Source organism: Lygodium microphyllum, chromosome 25, assembly GCF_053477565.2.
Source record: "Lygodium microphyllum isolate KBCC chromosome 25, Lygodium_microphyllum_v1.1.10, whole genome shotgun sequence".
Lineage (NCBI taxonomy): Eukaryota > Viridiplantae > Streptophyta > Polypodiopsida > Schizaeales > Lygodiaceae > Lygodium > Lygodium microphyllum.
Genome location: NC_141159.1, coordinates 99,447,996 through 99,468,456, shown reverse-complemented (window position 1 = coordinate 99,468,456; position 20,461 = coordinate 99,447,996). Strand labels below are relative to the sequence as shown.

Below are 20,461 nucleotides of genomic sequence, written 5' to 3'. Positions count from 1 at the left end.
TGAAGTGGCTAAATAATATGCCTTCTTAGTGTAAAATTATCACGAAGTTAGTATAGGTTATTGGCCCCTTTACCCTATACCCTACTTTTAAGGTTGAGATATGTTTTTTAGGGGAATGTCAGAGCTTCGAAACTCGTTCGTTTTTCGATGAAAAGGAGGGCTTGAATAAACCGGATCCTAAGAGTATGAATGTACATGAGGAGGGCTTGAATCAACAGTATCCTAAAGATACAAGACACAGCTACACGAATGCACCCTTCCGAATCTGCTCTTTGCTTGAAATCGCTTTCACTAGATCTTTATGCAAATCGAATGGAACAGTTTTTTTGCCCAATAAGACGAAATTGACTGCCTCCATTGGAGCATGCAAATGGTTGTGCGCGTACTCTCATGCCATTAGCAATATAGACAGCGTTTGATCTTTTGAGGTAGTGTACTCAAGGCTACAAGAATATCTTGCTCACCATACTGACTTCATGTTAGTAAATAAAATCTAAAATACAGTGTCATTTGTAGTGACATCAAGATCTGCACTACCACAGTCTCCGTACTGACTCTGCTGAATCAGTAAAGCTGAATCAGCGAAACCTCTTACTCCACTTGAGTTGATTTCAGACTTCCAATGTTACCCTTGGTCAGGTGCGATGACAAAATTAAATGTTCTTAATGCGGCTGCATGTTGATAGCCAACCAATATGATGAATTTTTATGGCTATCAAGTCGGTGAAGCAATCTTGTCTGATGCATTCTGATGGCTTCCGAAGTAGTCAGTCCAAAATGATAAATAGTGTACGGAAAACTGCCCCCTACTGGAGACCAAGAATGGTGACCACGTGCCATATATATATATATATATATATGGCTTCAGCATCCAAAAAGTGGGGTGCATTGCAGGCTAAACGCCAGCTAGAGAAAAGAGGGACTGTTGTATCAATGGAACAGAGCAAACCACCGAGCAAAATATACCGGTCAGTGCATATGCAATAGCACAAAATGGTAAAGCTTCTGGCTCTTTAGCTGACAATGCAGCAGTTCCCAGTCCATGAGCACTGCAATTTGATCACAAGAAGAAATTATTTGATGCGTAACATATGTACTTTCTAACTGAAATGGGTCTACTAGATAAAGGCAACATGAGCAGCCTCCCACAATTTCAAAGGAACAGTTCTTGAAGTTGTATGAAATCAAGCAGATGCTAGCACTCGTTGACCAAATCTATATTATTTCCCCTATTTTTTGTACGTTTTAAATCATCATTAACTAGCTCAAAATTCCTGCTGCAGACTGAGATACACTCTTTAACGAGTGCTTTGCTAGAGCAAGCCCCATTGCTATGTTTGCTTAATAATTAGTTTTACCCCATGCAGTTTCTTAGTTTCTCTGTAAATGAAAACCTCCATACCACTACAATGAATTATCTGTGCAAACTTGGAGATACAAATGAAAGATGACATATACAATCGGAAATAAGATGCACAACCTTGAAGAGTTTATAAAATCAAACTCAAAAAGAACAAAGCAAACCAGATGTCTTAGTACCTTGATGCAGTTGCCATGCCACGGGCAATTGGATCCACCAAACCAAGTCTATCCATTAGAGTTTGTGCAAAATTTGCACCAACAAGACCAGTTAACACTACCACAGCTGCTGTGATTGAGGTATTTGTAACTGCATAAAAGCATCAAAGTCACTATTGAAACTTAGGAGCACCGAAGACAATAATGTGAGAAGGGAGGGGGGGTGGGGTGGGGGGGGGCGCGAGCGCACCTCCAAATATGTTCACAATGCTGAGGGCCAAAGCAACAGTGATACATCTTGGAACAACAGCAATTGTAAGAGAAGGATCTAATCCTACTAATCGACCCACTATTGCTGTTGAATACAAAGAGAATAAAGATGATACAACTATAGCTGAGAAAATTTCTGCTGCGTGTCTTTTGACAAGCTGCTTACAAAACCATGGCATTCAGAAAAGCAAAAGTCAGTTACACAACAGCAAGAGAAGATATGTTGAAATCAAGCACATCACAAAAATCCACCAATGGTGACCGTAGAAACTTATGACTCAAACCTTCCGCTGCTTAAACATTGAGAATGCAAAAGAGAGAATCACTGATCCTAGAAAACCCATCAAAATATCTCCAGCTCCTGGGTTTCCAGCTGTCTTTGTCAAATAAGCTCCTACAAAGAAGATATCTGAAGGATTCAGAATAGAATAATGTATAAATGAGACAAAAGCTAAAACTAAGTCCCATCCACAAAACTATTCATTGCTAGCAACAATGAAATGAAAAACTGACCTAGAGCAGAGTCAAAACCAAAACCACTTAGCCAGCCATACGTGTAGGCTGCTAGATCTGCTGTAATGGCACAAGTGATAATGGGGTGTAAAACTTTTTTCACAGCAGGAGGAAAACTGCAATACAGCATCACAGACAGTTAAATTACAAGTACACTTTCATAAAATCATTGGAACAGGTCCAAGATGGAAAGAACCTTACCCAGAACCAGCAATATAGCCAACCACAGTTGCCGCCAAAAGGAATGGCAAAGTAGTCATTGGAACTGATCCTAAGGCAGTAGGTGAGGCAATAGCCAAAGCAAATGAAACTAACATTATGCCTGTCCAGCCCCAAAGCTCATTCGTTGTGAAGGGTGCAGCCTTTGCCATCGGCTCTGCCGGAATCATTTCTGTCTTGACTATTTTTCGAACAGTGACAGCCGTGTATCCAGCTACCACAAGAGAGGCAACCCATCCACCAACTGCACCATAGAGAGCAAGAAGTTGTACAAGTTGAACAAGTAGAAGTGAAGACTGCAGCCATTATGTGAATGTCATTCGAAACCAAGTTTACAAGATGCAAACCACAAACTCTCCACCTGTTCCTTTGAAGACGCAATCTTAAAGAGACAATGATGTACCATAAGCAGACATATACACTTTGAACTTCAACGGGTTTAAAGAATATTATGTGCTCCCAAGAGCCTACTGCTCATCCTTTAGCCATCAATGTCCTCACCTGATCTTGCTGACCGTGCCTGTAGCTCTTGACAATTCAGCTTTGTTGATCAACAATAGGTGTGTTGAGATTAATGGAATCCTAGTAAGTGCTTTGAGTAGATGGACATACAGCACACAAACCCAGATGAAGACTAAGAAGGCAAAAGTACTGTGCCCAGCCGCTGAATGACACACATGCCTGAGACATGAGCGAATGCTCTCTCTTCTGTGAAGTCTGAAAAGTTCTGAAGAAACAAATGAGTGTGACTCTGTTAAAACTGTATATACTACTCTTATAGTGCTTCTTGGGTTCCTCTAGTTAGGTGCTCAAAGCAAGTCCTCTCGGCTCTCATACATGTGTTAACTCTCAAGTCCCATACCACTTGTAGCCCATGTAAAGGCACCTTTTTTGGCACCCCAACATACGAAGCTGTGCACACAGTTCACCTGCTGTTGGTTGGGGCTTCATTGGCTTCAGCTTGTCATAAGTGTTGATGGCTTGCTTTTTGTACCATCATAGCAATCAAAGGTTGGGCTCAAATGCTCTTTTTTCCTACACTTTTACCAACATGTCTTAAGGTTATTCCATCTTCAAAGCAAGCAGAAATTGGACTAAAATGTGAGAAAAGTCCGCAATTTTCCGAAAAAACAAATCAAGAGCCAAAATCTTTGATATTTTCTTATCCAGTTCTTCCCTTACAAACATTTGCTTCCCTCATTCTACCAAAATGTCCTTTTTATGAACCAAGCAATCTCAGGTGTTAATGTCCCACACTCTAAAAACTTGTGATGAAAGTTTCTTACATTCAAAACAAGCAGGTAGGGCTCAAGGTCACAGAAATTTCCTTCTACCTATGGAGAAGTCTCTTTGCTCCTATTTGAAGTACCAAAACCTTACAGATCGAGGGCAGGTTTTCTATATCAGCATGCACTAAAAGTTTCTCCCCTTCAAAGAAAGCAAATCAGGCTGAAGTGCAGGTAATTTCTTTCCCTATTTCAAGCACCAAAATACTGGGGTATCAACACGCTTAATGTCCGTAAATACATCATCAGATACGGCCATTTTAATGTATGCAATGGCCTTCTTGTTGAGTCTAGCCCAATCCTCATCTGTCACAGCTGCAAGTTTGACTTCCAAAAGAGCATCGTCACAATCCTTGAGAAACAAAATTTCAGCATATTCGCAAAGCATACATCACTGCCACGTGACTCCCACTTCAGCAGTATCACCAAAAGTACATTTGTAATAATCCCAGATCTGCAAACGATCACTAAGACTGCTGCAAAATGATTGTTCAGCAATACATCAACTCAATGGAAGCTGCCCAACAAATGTACTACTGTGTGTGACCAAGTACTTTTGATACACAAAAGACACCAAGATTCTCTGCAATTTCTTCAATATTTCATGAGTGGGGAATGGATCTAGCTACTCACAACACCAAGATTGCATCAACAATGTTTCCAATGTACATTTCAGACATTATTTTTTGCCAAAATTTTCAAATTTCAGCAAAACCCCCAAAATTTTACTGACAAATCTGAACCAATTGCATCAGTACATCTTCCCGAGCATCAAGTGTGGGCAAATGTTGCAGAAATTTCATGAATTCTGCAAAAGCCCCAAATTTCATGGTCCAAGAGTGCACAAATTTCCAAGAAACTGACCCAATCAAGCAAAAAGTGCACTTGCATCTGAAAGTCCCCAAAATTTCCAAAACCCCTGCACTCAATGTCTGCAATTTCTAGATTAGGAATCACTGGAACATGTGTCCGGCACCAAATTTGAGAAAAGCCCCAAATTTTAAGGAGCAGATTTGCATAGATTTGTGTTCTGTGCTTGCTCACACGAACACCCAAAAGAGAGGGAATAAAACAAACTAAAATTTCAGCTTTTTTTTTTTTAAATGGGGGCAGTTGACCTGCCTGTCTGACAAACGTCACAGTCCCCATCCAGCCCTCGCGTTGCGTGAAGTAAAACCCCGCCCCGCCAGCACCTGTCGCCCGTCACGAGCAGTCCCCGCCTCGTGTGCCAGGTAGCCCACTGGTCCTTGCTGATTGCCTGCCTCACGTCACGAGCAGTCTTCCACGCGCAGCCTCCATCTCCTGTCGCCCACGTGCTGGTCGTGTTTGGTCTGCCATTGCCATTGGTCCTGCCAACTACGTGTTGACCACGCCTGTACTGCCGCCAACACCTCTCACTTGGGCCTACACTACTGCCTGCGACTAGCGCCTATGGCTATAAGCATTGTTGCATCTACCTGTCAGCTGCCTCCTTGGACCGTGATGCAGCTCTGATACCAATTTGTTGAGTTGGAGTGTTGACCAAGATGCGAGCTTGGAATGAGCAGAGGTAAAGCAGAGAGCTGAGAGAATCAAGTAAGAGTGTACCAGTGTGTTATACGGTACACAAAGAATAAAAATGTATTTATATGTTAGGGTGTGTTCACACTCGTAAGTTTATACACGCGGGATAAATGGGAGTGTACACCCAAAGGGGCCACTACATGTGAAGTCTATCTTCTTGAATGGGGAGTTGGAGGAGGAGATCTATGTTGAGCAGCTTCCAAGCTTCGGTTCTTCTAATGGTAAGATGTACAGGTTGAGGAAGGCCCTCTATGGCCTTAAGTAGGCGCCCCGTGCTTGGAATGAGAAGATTGACTCATTCCTCTAAGAGAGATTGGGGTATTAGCATTCCAGGGCCGACCCCTAGCTTTATGTTCACACCTCAAGTGGAGGTCGTGTGTTGTTTGCCCTTTATGTGGACGACTTGATTGTGACAGGTGACCATGCCCAAATGGTCAAGCAGATGAAGGCAACACTTCACGAGAAATTTGAGATGACGGATATGGGACTTCATTTCTTTCTTGGTCATGAGATCTATCAAACTCCGAGGGGGATCTTTATTTCCTAGCAATGATATGTGCAGAAGCTCTTGACTACGTGTGAGATGGAGGGATACAAGTCTATTACGACTCCTATGGACCGAACTGGAAGACTACAGCTCATTCGAACTCTCCTTTGGTGGATGCTACCTATTACAGACAGTTGGTTGGCTCCTTGATCTCACTTCTCAATACTCGTGTTGACTTATGTTATGTTGTAGGTATGCTGGCCAATTTCACGTGTACCCAAGATGGTGCATTGCCAAGCTGCTCAAAGGATTTTGAGATTCCTTTGGGGGACCCTTGATCTTGGGATCTATTATCCAGCAAGTACAAGTGATGCAAACTTGGTACTTACAAGATGGAGTGATTCAAATTGGGTTGGCAATGTGGATCGTCAGAGGTCCACAACAACTTATTGCTTTACCTTGTGTGCTAGTGTTGTTTCATGGAGCAGCAAGAAGCAACGCACAGTTGTCCTATCTTCTACTGCGGGCAAGGTACTGGGCAGCGTCTTCTATTACATGTGAGACAGTGTGGCTTCGCAAGCTCTTGGAGAAGCTTGGCTGTCCACAGACAAGTCCTACTGCTCTTCAGTACCACAATGACAGTTGCATTGCCTTGGCCAGGAACCCTGTGTTTCATGCTCGTGCCAAGCACATCGAGATCCACTACCATTTCATTCAAGAGAAGATTTTGGATGAGACAATTGCCCTAGTCTACTGCAAGACAAAGGACAATCTTATTGACTTGTTTACGAAGGCGCTTCCTCAAGTTTTACTTCAACAACACTCCAAATCCCTTAGCCATCTGCCTTGTCTAGGATCTGAGAGGGGGGGTTAGAGATTGTCACCTCTTGGACAGGCCTTTCCTATTATTGGTGTGTGCTGGCAATCCAGTTTAGTCCGCAGGTGTGCCATGTGGCGACATAGAGCTGATCACCACATCAGCTGGTCTAATTGAACAGTTTCCTACAATCAGACAATACAATCAGCTGCATTAAATGCAGCCGACAACATATTTTTTCCTTTTTTTGGCACGCTATTTATTGCCTAGTTCAGCACGCACTTTCATAATTTCTGATCTCAAGTTTCCAGATTGTTGATCGTGGAAACTACCCTTGGGGTTCATAGTGTGAGATCTTCGAGGTTGAGACATACACAAATATACACTCTGCGCCCATGTACATATCTACTTCCTCATATAGCATTCTTCATTGCAAATTTTATGTGTTCCACTATCTCTTTCTCTCTCTCCTCTCTCTCTCTATTCACTCTATCTTGATCATATGCTTCCACACTACATCACTCTGACATGTTTATGGTGGCAAGCTGATCCACAACATCTGGCGTCAATCATTCACATTTTGGTAACCGCACTCCACCTTCATCTACTACTACCAGGCGTCAGTCATCTCCTTCCCAGATTTGCATTTATGGTAGCGGTGGCTTCCTCCTCAGATAGAGTCTTCTTCCATCTATTGGTGTTAGCATCACAGGTGACTGAAGCCTACGTTTGACTTCCTAGCTAGTCCTCCACTTGGTGTCACATCCTCACTTAGCGTCATCATCCCCAAAGGCTAGTGGAGTCTGGACCTTGCATTTGTCATTTCTTGCCCCTTCCATCACCATGCGAAAATGCACCTACTCCACGTATCATCCAACTATTTCCATTTGGCTATTAGGGAGGTCACCATCATCCGCCGTCATCATCCTCAAGCCCTGCATCTTGCCTTTGGCATCATGTGGCTCCTTCAACATCTGGCAACCTTCACCTCTAGTTAATGTCAGCATTAGTGGCCCCAGGACCTTGCGTTTGGTAGCCTCGCATCATCTACATCTAATAGCATCACTCACTAGCAGCTCGCGTCAGTCTCAAGCTTGCGTTTGCAGACTAAGAGATTACTCACCCTTTGATGACAATCTCCTTGCTCTAGTACATCATTCGTGCTACAACACTTTCGTATCAGATTAACTTCATTTTTTCCTCCATCGAGCTCCATTCACCATAGCCGCGTGCGCGAGAAAAGAGAAGAGAAGAAGAGAAGAGAAGATGGTAGAGAACTTCACCCTCTTGGTCCCTCACTCCCACATACTCACTCCCTCACACTGCCTCTCTCAAGAGCACACACAAGAAAGGTGAAGAGAATAAGAGAGGACTCTTGTTAGCCACACACCAAAGAATGAGCTTCCGTTTACTTTTTGAACTTTATATACAAACCCTAAAATCCCATGGGCACCCATCTATGATCGGCCGTTGTGGCAAGGTCCTTTTTCCTATTTCCCTCTTCTTACCTCATGCAATGGATGGAAGAGGCTGAATTGGTAGATTCGCCTCAGTTATTGCAACTTTACCGAGAAGCTTTCCTGTTGGAACCTATAGTGACTTAGAATGCTTTTTGAAGCAATGTAAATTCTCTATTGTACAGTTGAATACTGCATCTCATTGAATAATGCACAATGTATGGTTTACACTTAGCATTAACATGTGTATCATTGAATGAAATCTCAGTGCTTTGAAGCTGTATTTGTTACACTTCAGTTGAATGATTATACATGTGACAGTAATAGTTCAGGGATACGTGCTATCGCCTTGTGTTGCATCCGGAAACATGTATATTAGAAAGGCTCCTAGTAACCATAGTTGGATACGTAATATAATTCTCCACCTATGTGAGACTTGAACTTGCAATTGCACAAATGGTAGTGGGGAAACTCCTACCATTGCCTCGTGTCATTTGTTAGCAAGTGATACATGTGATGGCACTAATAACATGGAGAATCTTGTTATTGTTTTATCATCTGTAAGTATGTGTGGTATGCAATCGAGGTCGCTTACTTCTTTCAAGAGGGGAGTATGCCACCAGGTGGTGATACTTTTTGCAGTTGCTTTTTTTATTTACTTATATAAGTATTTTATTTTTCTTTTCTTTAGTTGTTGTTGCTTTTTACCCCCAGAGTTCTTGTGGAGTGTGCTCACGCTCAACCGCCAAGACCCACGGACGGCTTATTGTTTCAAGCATTTCAAGCATTTCAAGCGAGCTTTAATAGCTATCTCTCACCTAACCGACGCGCCTTCGAACTTACGAGTGTAGTGAGCTTACCTTGATGCCGAAATGAGTTGCCTTTTCCTAACTGTGCCTATTTATAGGCCACTCTCTCATTCATTCCTCACGGCTAATTGATTCAGTCTGTCACCTCTTCGCTCCAACCTCTCCATTGCCCTTATACCCCTTCAGGAGGACGTTGCGGTTCATGGTTCATGGTTGTCTTCATCATCTTCCTTGTGCTACGACACCCTTGTTTCCTTGTATCACATTCACTCCATGATTCAGAACTGCATCATTCCATTCATCAGAGTTTCTTCTCTCTTCTCTTCTCTTCTCCGTGTTTTCCGAGCTTACTCCGTATTCCTCCTCGCAAACCCTACTATCTCCCTGGTACGTCATCTTTTGACATGGTATCAGAGCTGGATCTGCTCCAACAGCGGTAAAGATCCTCCACTCCAGTGACGGCAAAGACTGGTGGCGGCATCCACTTCTCTTCTTCCACATCATAAGAATCTCGTTTTTACAGGTTTCAAGTGTTTTTAGCTTGCTGCCCACACCCCTTTTACTCCTCACCTGTGTTTTTCTACTGGTTGCATCTTCCTCCCACTGGCAGCTCACTTCCAGCCCTTCCACTGCCCTCCTAGCCCTTGAGGTGGACATTGCAATTCATGGTTCGTGGCTGACCTCTTCCTTCTTCAGCAAGGTATACTGATACCATGGCTTCTTGACCAACACAAGACCAGACTATTGGGTGCTCCTACTGTGGCATCACTGGACACACCACTGATGTTTGCCGACTTAGACCTTTACTCCCCACCCCCCACCCCCCTCTGGAGTATATACGTCTTCCACCAGGCATGAGATTGTTCTGCATCGGCTATCAGAGTACTATGCTCAAGGCAATAAGATGCATCCGATAGCGCTCCTTTCTGGGCCACAGAGATCGTTCTGCATCGGCTATCAGAGTACTATGCTCAAGGCAATAAGATGCATCCGATATGCGCTAAGTCCTTTCGAGCACATGGAGGATCGATTGGCGCTACAACCTCCTAGAGATCGTCACAATGCCAGCGTCAATCCACTCCTTCAAGAGACAGTGGCTGCTCGACTCTTTCCTCTTCTTCGACATCCCAGTTCGCCGCTCCATTGAGAAGCAGCAACTATTGCTCACTCATTGCTCAGTCTAAGCCTCACCCTTCCCCCTCAACTACTCAAGTTCGAGAGGCCACCTCTGGGAGTTTTTCACTATCCCAGATAACTTCTTCGGTACGACCGACGGCACTTCCTTCATCCTCAGACATTTCGAAGTCCGTAATCCATGAGTTTTTGGATTCCCTATCTACCTCAGAGGGGGATTCAAAGGGGGCTAATCTTTTTTTGCCCTCCAAGGAGACGTCTACATCTACTGCAACTTCAAAGGGGACTCCTATTTCTCCAATTTCAAAGGGAATCCCCACCCCCACTCAATCCTTCGTATACCCTAGCGGAGACCTTTTACCTTCTTCTTCTACCCTTGGATGGGGTGGCTTCCTTCTAGCGGTCATCTCACCTATTGATACCCAGGACCTTGAGGATCTACCTAGATCGGAGCCTTGGAGGTTCAGCCGCGACTTGGTGACAAGGCTTTCGTATTCCTTCTTGCATGGATGCATGGAGCTAGTGGCTTCTCTCCCAAGGTTGAGTTTCGGGTTCTCCAATACACTTTGTCTACTGTTATTTACTATAGGTTATCTTTCAGGTGGAAATCTTGGACCTTAGGGATCCTCTACATCTTTTTCCTCCTCTTCTTCTTGCCTTAGTCACTTGGTCAGCATGGAGCCAACTCCAAAGATCGAGTATGGGCATATCCTTATGGTTCTTGGAACCACACAAAGTCCGACATTTCTCCTATACATTGCATGTTTTCATCATCCTTGTACTAGGGCGCTTGGGCAAGTGAACAATTTCCCCAGGAGGAACATTGTCCAAGTGGCACCTGCTGCATGATAATTCTTTAGTATATAGCATTCCATTTGCACCTCACTCTTCTCTTGTTCCCCTTCTTGGGCCTAAGAGGGGGTATTGAGAAATCCTTCACCCTTCACCCGTAGTTTGCATTTTTGCGTTTCTACATTTAGGGTTTAGGGTTTGCAGCCCAAAAAAGGGACGCCATCCTAGACTGACTGTGCCTATTTATAGGCCACTCTCTCATTCATTCCTCACGGTTGATTCATTCAATCCGTCACCTCTGCTCCAATCTCTCCATTGCCCTCACACCCCTTCAGGAGGACATTGCAGTTCATGGTTCGTGGCTGTCTTCATCATCTTCCTTGTGCTACGACACCCTTGTTCCCTTGTATCACATTCACTCCATGATTCAGAACTACATCATTCCATTCATCAAAGTTTCTTCTCTCTTCTCTTATCTTCTCTTCTCCATGTTTGCCGAGTTCACTCTATGTTCCTTCCCACAAACCCTACTGTCTCACTGATACGTCATCTTTTGACACCATACACACTGTTTCTCCCTACAAACCCAACTCTCTCTCTATTTGCTTAATCATTTCTTGACATTCCCACCATGTGGCCACTTAGGCTTGGACTTCTTCTAATCCTTCTTTGCATCTTGCTTCTTATTGTTGTTTGCCTTCTTATTCCCCTTCTTGTTTCCCCCTCCTACACCTACAGTAAGGGCCTTGATAGAGTCTAATCCATTGGCTTCTATTTCTTTGAGTCACTCGTCATGCTTCAAGATAAGCAAAGGTAACTCCTCCCAAAGATGTGTCACACGTATCCTAGAGGTAAGTAAACTAGTATAGAAGATACCGTACTTAGGAGATGTCAACTGGGTAAGAAGAACCATTGTTATGTCCTCGGAAGATATCATCTGACCAAGGGATGCAAGCTCGTCTTGCATTTCTCCATCTTATTGATGTGATCCTTTATAGAAGGAGATGTTAGCAAATATGTCAATTCATGGCTGAGTCTGTGTATGTCAGTGGGCTAGGACACGAGGATATTATCCTAATTATTTAGGCATTTTTCCTAGCATTCTATGATGGTCATTTTAGCATTTATTGCTGGCCGATCAGCATTAAATGCTGGCCGACTTGACATGATTTATGGCATTATTTTTGCCTATTTATTCAAGCTTCTCCTCCACATTCATTTATTATTATGATCATTCATCACATGATTGGTTCTAGTGGGGAGGGAGAGGGGTAGGTACCAGTGCCTTCACAATCGGTGACTCATATTGGTTCTGTACTCTCTCATATCTTGGTATATGGATTCCGTTTCCTGAGTCTCTCTTTGCTTCTGAGTTCCTTGCGCAATGTTCTTTTCTTTTGCAACGTCTCTCTTTCTCTTTACTTTGTCTCTTGTGTCCAGCAGTCTATTACAGCAGTTTTCCACATGCTTCCATCACTACATCCACTTCCAACATGGTATCAGATTGTTGTTTTGTTTCTGCTGCTGCTTTACACTTTTTCAGGTCTGAGTTTAGGCTTTTCTGCTGCTGATTGGACCTGTTCTGACTGCTGAGACTGATTTACAGCCTGGGTGACCATCTTCTCATCATTTTCAGCCTGTTTCCTCAGCGTTTTGTAGACTGCCATTTTTGTTTTCAGCTTTTTGGGCCTGTTTCAGGGCTGGGGACCTGTTCCTGGCTCTTCCAAATCTCTATTTTGGTGTCTGCTGCCTGCGTTTTACTAATCAGCACCTGCGTTTTGGCTGTTTGCTCCTATATAAGGCTGGGCAACAGTATTTTCAGGCTGGTTCTGGTTATTTTGGGTCCATCTTCTCATTATGTGCTACACTGCTCAGCTTTAGAGAGGGTTCATGTGCATCCAGTTGTCATATTCTCATCAGTACAATCTAGTTAATGTTGATCTTTTCTCTATGTGCTTTCTTTACTGCTTGGAACTCATGCAAACCTTGTGAGTCTGTATTTTTGGCATACTTTTCTCCCTAAAGATCCCTTGTCTTTCTTCATCTTCTCTGTATCTCCCTCATCATGGCTCCTCCAACATCTCTTGATGATCAGCATGCAAATATTCTTTACTCATCTATAAGTGTTATGTTGGAGACTTGTGTTCAACTTCAGGTTTCTGTGAGGATGCTATCTCTCAGACTTCAAAGGTTCCAATTTCAGAGAGGGGTGCCAAATGGCTGAAGAAGAAGTCTCAATGCTATTATTGTGCAAGAAGAGACACCTCCGTAAGGACTATAGGACATTAGTAGCTTTACAACAAGAGCCAACGTGCCTGATCACGATGGGTGACAACTCTCTAGGTGAGTCTTCCTCTTCTCCAAGTCCAAGTTTAGGCTCCATCTATGTGGCCCCGGCGATGGCTGCAAGGGCCTCCCTTCCAAGCTGCTAGTACTAGTGATGGGGTCATCCCTCACAACTCTCCAGTGCTAGAGAGAGTATGAGAGGGTGGTAAGATGGGGTAGGTGAACCTCATCTATACAGATATACAGGTGCATAGGTTCCAAAGAGGGGTTTCCCTGACGCACTGCTGGTAGGTTCAAATCCTGGAGTTGGGATTGACATCCAAGTTCATGATGGGCTGGTTATTTGACAAAGAGCGGGATTGGCTCCTAGTCTGAGCTCACATGAGGGGACACTTTAGCGGTCTGGCCAAAGGCAAGGAATCCATGGTCACATATGTTCAGAAGCATTTTTAACAAGATGGTCTTGTATGCTACTTACTGCGAGACATTGTTGGCAGATATTGAGAGCTGCTATGATTCTTCTCTATTTTCAAGTGTTGGTATGATCGACATCAGCATCAAGTTCTCTCTGAGGCACCTTGGTCATTGGTGGTAGCTTGCGCACCCACTACTTGGGTATCCATGGTTCTACTCTAGTGGTCCTTGTTGTATGTACCATGATGGGACCTTATCATTGTATATTCTATTGTATCAGATCACCCATGATCTGAGGAGTCTGTGCATGTCAGTGGACTAGGGCACTAGGAGGAAACACAACATATACAAAACACAAACTTAGACAGAGATAAGCAAAACTCAAACCCTAAATGCAAAACGCAAAACGCAAAACACAAAACGTGAAAACTCAGAACTCAAACACAGAGACAAACAAAGAGAGAAGCACCTCTAAAGTAAATGAATGTAAGAATGCCCAAGGGCAAAGCAACCCAATGTTGGAGAGTGACATCCACCGAAGACAGATCCCAAGGACAGTAACCACCAGTCGGAGATGAGAGAGTGTTGAATAATGAAGGGCAACAAGCTGGTCACTAAAAAACATCAACCGATAGCTGAAATCTAGTAAAGAAGCATTGTACCACCAGAGGAAGACTGAAAACTGATCATCTAAGGCAAAGAATTGTCAGGCAACAATAGGAGAGGCGTTTCCTAATGTAGACAGCTTGCTGGACAGCAAAAACGCAGGTACTGCAGCAATCGCCCCGTGGGAGAAATGGCAACAGCCTATGGCCTGGCACTAGATACTAAAAACGCAAACTAACCAAGTGTTATGATGACACAGATGGAGACCTACAAAGAGCAAGGTGATGGCCAAAAACAAGGCCCCTAGGGCTAGATAGTGATGGGCTACAGTCGGTGATGACTAGACAGCAGATGGCATGTGGCTGATGGCTGAAATTTGCACGGTAGAGTTGAAAACCTGCACAAAAAAATAAGGTTGAATGATGGATAGCTTGTCTATTTATAGATGTTGAAGGGTACCCCAAAAATTAGGGTTTTGGGGGACCACTTAAACTCTCTCAAACCACACACCAAATTTGTGTTTTTCATTAATTCAGTATGTTTTGGGGCTATTAAAAATGCTAATCAGCTATAAAGTGTGTTTTAGCTCAACACGATGTACATTCTCAACCGGTACTCGACTGCGGCAATCTCTAAAAGGATCCCATACGAGGCATTTTCTAGCTCTAGGTCTATAGTCTTCCACTTTAGAGTTTTTGGATATCATACGTACATGCATACTCCTGATGATAAGATAGAAAAGCTCACTCCCCAAGCTAATGTTCTCATTTTTTAGGGATATTCCTATGAGGCAAAAGCCTATCGCCTATTTGATCCTAGGACAAACAAGATAATTATTTGGAGAGATGACAATTTGGATGCGAGGGATATTGTGTAGTCTTTTGCACCAAACTCTAAGCCAATTCTTCAAGATACTCCATCGAAGATAGTGTCATTTGAGCTCTGTCTGCTACTTGCTCCTGACCCACCCACAAATTCTTTCACTCTTGAGCCCCTTCCACAAGACTCGCTACCTCGCTAATATCAACAAGCCACGCAAGATTCACGGATCTTTCCATTGGATTCCACTGCAAAGAACCCTAGTATTAGGGGTGTGCCTAGCCGCCCATGTATTAGCTACACTGACAATACCCGCATACCCACACACTTGTACACTACAGGCGGCGGGCGTCCATCACTGTCACTTCATTCTTTATTCTTTCAATGACATTTGAATAAAGGGAAGGTCGGGTCACACATTATCACTGTCATGCTACAGACAAGGATGAATCTCATCAATGAAGCTAGATTTTGACTGCCTTTCTTCTAAGTATTTGTCCATTTGCTCTAGGCGCAGCTCCCTGTTAGCTCAATCATTGACATTGGCCCTTCTACAGCCCGGCATTGTCAAAAATTTGTGGTCGTCGCCTATCTGCAACCCGTCGTCTGGTCGTACAACTGTTCTCCTTGTCTATAGCATGACATTCATCTTAACCATAGGGATTTGAAAGCCCAGTACCCAAGCTATCTTCTCACCAAGTATCTCAGCAAATGATCATCTCCACAATCTCCTCAAAGCAAAAAACCAGTCGTCTCCATGCAAACCCTAAAGGGCAGCTATAGCCCTTGAGCTCAAAGCTCATAAGCCTATTCAATTTCTCATTTATTTGGGCTAAACCAATAATTTGCAACTCTGATCTACTCAATGCCTCATTCAAATCAGCAAGGGAAGTGAGAAATCAAAGCTCAAGAATCAACATCAAGCGCTTGAATTACATAGTATCTCTTGATACTAGTCTAGTGCTTCTTGGCACTTGTGTTTTTTTAACACATTCAAGATCATCTGAATTGCTGGTTATTCTCAGTCATTAGAAGCTGATTCCTGGTCATACTAATGCCAAACATGAAGGTCTTAAGTGGATGCTTCTCATGAAGAGTAGCATTACTCTTGCTGCTCATTTCAACTACATAGAAGACTTGTTTATTCCGCTTGCAAGGATGGATAGACTTACTTGTTCTGAAGTGCAATCAGTGATCTCATTTGAAGCTTTTGAAGACATTCAAGCTACCTCGGTAATCATGCAAATCTCAAAGATGATACCTTTACTTGAGGGGGACATGGACATGAAGACTAATGCAACTAATGCAAGCAAAGTCAATAAAGAAGAAAACCAGGAGAACCTACAAGAAGAGGACCAACAAAAGATCAAAGCGGTGGACATTGAAGCTGCAAGCAAAGTGAAGAACAAGTACAAGATCAAAAAGAGCAAGCTGGACTACACCGACAAGAAGACCTACAATGAATTGAATGAATTGAAGATCTATGTCAACAGAAATGATGAAAACTACAAGGGCTTGCCGATCCTTGACCCAATTTTTTACTAGACCTTTTTAGCTTTGTAATGCCTAGCTCTAATGCTTCTGACATAAGCTTGTAAACTCCTCATATAGCCTTGTACTACAGCCTCTGTACACTTTGTGAGGCCCCCGTTACAGCCTCTGGATGTCCATCATGTTTGTAGTACCCACACTTAGCCTTTTCTGCAATAGCCTCTGGTATTTTGCCATGTTTGTGGTGTGCCCACACTTTGTAGGTGTTGCTCTCACTAAAACCTCTACACACTTTGTACTTTCCGATTGTGATTGAGGAGGAGTGTTGAGATATTTGCAATTATACCTATTGTAGCCTCTTTGTATAAGGCACTTCTGGGCTTAGGACATGTAGACAAACTAAATCCCATATGCAAAGAGAGGGAAAACTACTACCCATCACCAACTATAAAGCATTGTACTTGACTATCACTTCTTTCTATATGATGAATACAATATCATGATGCTTTTCCATCTCAGTTAGTGTCTCGGTCATTCTAAGTCTCATAATCAAGATTGTGTTTATGAGTCCAAGCTTTCATCTTGGAACCTAATTCACTTGAGTAACAGTTGGTCAAGTCTTCAATCTATGTCATCATGAACTTAATCTTCATCTTCCATCCGCCATAGCCATGCTCTAGATCTATGTCTTTAACTAATGGCAGCCATGGAGTCCTTACCCCAAGGTATGCGTTGAGCCCTACCTTCTACCTGGCTGCTTCTCTCCTTTTGAAGCTTGTTCCAAGCCATTACTCAATTCATTTGAGTACCTTAGAGTGCTTCCAAAGCCTCAATACCATCAATAGGAGCAACAATAGGAGCAGCAATAACAACGTGAATTGTGCCTATTTGTTGCTGCCTACTCCCTGATCAATCTACCCCATCCCCCAAGCTCTTGGCACTCTTGGCATCGCTGGGGATCATTGGCAACCCCTCCCAACACTTATATTCAGCTTTGGGCATCAGTTGGAACTCTTGGGATCAACCATTGATTCACAATTTGTGACAGTTTGATATCATACAATTCAGGATGGCACTTCATTCGTTGTCTGGAGGTCACTCATGCTTCTCGGGATGTCTATTTGATGCCGGATCATTTGGGGATGTTATACAATGTATAGGAATGCTATGGGACTGATTTGAGCACTCTTTTGCTCAGTTTTACAGAGGTTTTTTACTGCTGTAATAAACAGGGTTGAAGATCATTTAATCACTAAAACACATGCCTATTGCTCCCACGTGCTTACAAACTACCTGGACTGATATACCGATGCTTATGGTTCATGTTATATGCTTGGTTTCAGCTTTGTGCTTCCAATTCAAGGCTCACTCCCTTCACCTAGAAGGTCTGCACGGCCTGCACCACAAGCTTCATTTGCGTCTATCTTTCCAGCAGATTATATGGCACATTTTAAGCCACAAAGTTGGCAAGAGACTCTTCAACATCCCCAGTGGAGTTTGAGAGTATTGACCAAAATGGGACTTAGAACTTGGTGCATCATCCAAGTCACAAGAACTTCATCAAGACCAAGTGGATTTCTAAAACCAAATTAAAAGTTGATGGAACTTTGGACAAATACAAGGCTCGCTTTGTAGTGCAAGGGTATCCACAAAAGCAAGGCATTGACTGTGAAGAGACCTTCGCATCCACTATGCGGTTAACATCCTTCTGTCTATTACTTGAACTAGTCGGGCACCACGGTTGGCCACTTTATTAGATGGCTATTAAAAGTGCCTTTCTAAACAATTACTTGGAGGAGGAAGTCTATGTGGAGCAGCCTCCCAGATTTCCTTTTATAGACCATAAAGACCATTCATCTGCCAATTCCCACACAACAAGAGCCAAAATTCTCATTGTAGTTGATATACTTGCTAGAACTGTGGTGCCAACCAATGTACATATACACACCACAACTTCTGTGTTTTGCACTTGCAAATGTCATTGAAGGAAAGCTTAAACCCCAGTTTGGTACAATTTGTGCTCAGAATATGAATTATGTGAAAGCAACATCTTGTGTAAAGACCATTATAGCAGACAAGCCTGTAGCCCATATTCCTATGCTTGGAATAAGATAACATGCAATTTTATTTAGGAGTTAGATGAGAAAGCAAATATTACACAAACAGACAAACACAAGAAACTATCAAAGATATCCAAGAAATTGACAGTCTTACCCAAAATGGCACCAATTTTAGCAGCCGATGCTGGTGGAATACCCTTCACTGCCAGTGGAAGAACCACCAGAGATGGCACATAGAAAAGTGGAAGCCAACGTTGAATGAATGTTGTAGCAGGTGCAAAGAAATCCACAACTGCTGAGGCAGCTTCTGATTTGAGAAAATCCAAGGTTAACAGCAATGTGAAAATACTGAACATTCCAAACAGAGCACTTGGAAAACGAATGGCTGCAGCAGCAAAGGAATTCTTCAACAATTTGTCCAAGACCAAAAAGGATCCAAGAGCCACTGCTAGATGAACTGCTCCTTTGATCTGTAAAGCAGGAATGGAAGTGATGTAGAATCCTGGGCTCCAGTAATGTGACCTAGCTAGCTGACTTTGTAAGCAAATTGAATACATTGAAATTCCTACCATCTGAGAGTGTTAGAAGCAAAAATCTACAATCTCATGTTGTGCATCACATATAATACATCATCAAATACCACCTTGTATCATTTAGGAGAAGTGTCCAGAGAAAGAAACCTTATTGACATACTCACCAATCTAAACCTGGTTAATGACTGGCCACTTGAACTCATTTGTATGGTTCATGGAAGCTTGACTTACTACATACTTCTCAAGCTGCATTACACATACAATGGATATGCAAGGATGTTTACTCTGGAGGCAAATGGTTATTACATTGTTTAGAGACAGATGACTATTACATTCTGCAACGCGCCAGGTGCACCTTCTGTGTTGGCATTGGCAGCACGAACTTTGAACGACAAGTTACGGTCTCTTTTCCTTAGAGGAAGAAAGCGAAGTGAGCTTGATACTGAGCATTCCGATGAATGCATTCTGTGGAAACTTTCATAGTCCCTGTGAAAGGCCAAGGAGCGTGCACTCCTATAGAATAGTGGAGAAGAAGATGAATCGAGCTTCTTTATCGTACTAGATTTGCAGAATCGGCTCTGCGAAACCATCAAAAAATTCATTGCATCAGAATTTCGCAGCTTCAGGAGTGAGAAAAGACCTGTTTTTGACAGCAAGAAGACTGCGGTTTTGTTTTTTTTTTTTTTTTTGTTAACTGAGGAAAAAACGCATTTCCATGAGCCACAACAAAGCATATGACTATCAGAGGGAAGGGAGAGAGGCTTTCCACGAGGCAACCTGAACAGTGGAAAATTTCATGATCATAATGGAGCTGTAATACAGGATATTATGTGCTTCTCAGCAGTGGCGCAATGCATACCGATTGCACGAAAAACAACAAAGAGACACTGACCTCGAGAGGTCAAATTAAGGCTACAACAAGAGAAGACTCACGTTTGCAGCAGGAAGATCGTAAGGAAGGACGCCGTGGAGTGAGAAGCACGCTGCATGAGAGATTCCAGCCATGTCGCAAAAATAGAACGTATGAGAAGACGATCAGGCAACCGCAGATTATGACGATGTCACCATGCCTGATGGTTATTAGCTTAGCTTCCATGGATAGCAGATATGGAATTAGTGGTGGCTCTCTACAGCCGGGGCCCAACCAGAGTGACAGAACCAGTCTTGTGGCCCCCATTACGAAACATATTTTTACGCATGAAGAGATTTTAGTTTAGAGCCCGTCCCCACGCATGTCGACTGACTTGCATTGGCGTCGTCACAAGAGGACTCCCTTGACCCTAGGAAGTGATAAATGTCTTGGAGTACAAGTCATTTACCCTCCTCCACACACTAACTGTGATAGCCACCATAACTTGCCTGAGTAAAATGTGATTGTGCGTGACAT

At 43.1% G+C, this 20,461-nt stretch overlaps 1 protein-coding gene across 1 annotated transcript; it reads right to left on the bottom strand.

The window, feature by feature from the left end:
* Positions 1-444: 444 nt before the first annotated feature.
* Positions 445-20,220, bottom strand: LOC148014548 (plastidal glycolate/glycerate translocator 1, chloroplastic). Its single transcript, XM_087666167.1, has 9 exons — positions 20,008-20,220; positions 19,407-19,652; positions 18,696-19,011; positions 2,503-2,764; positions 2,302-2,417; positions 2,073-2,182; positions 1,769-1,946; positions 1,540-1,669; positions 445-1,049 (listed from the first exon to the last, which is right to left on the bottom strand). The coding sequence occupies exons 1-9, from the start codon at positions 20,077-20,079 to the stop codon at positions 896-898; spliced, it is 1,584 nt and encodes a 527-aa protein (XP_087522293.1). The 5' UTR covers positions 20,080-20,220; the 3' UTR covers positions 445-895.
* Positions 20,221-20,461: the final 241 nt, after the last annotated feature.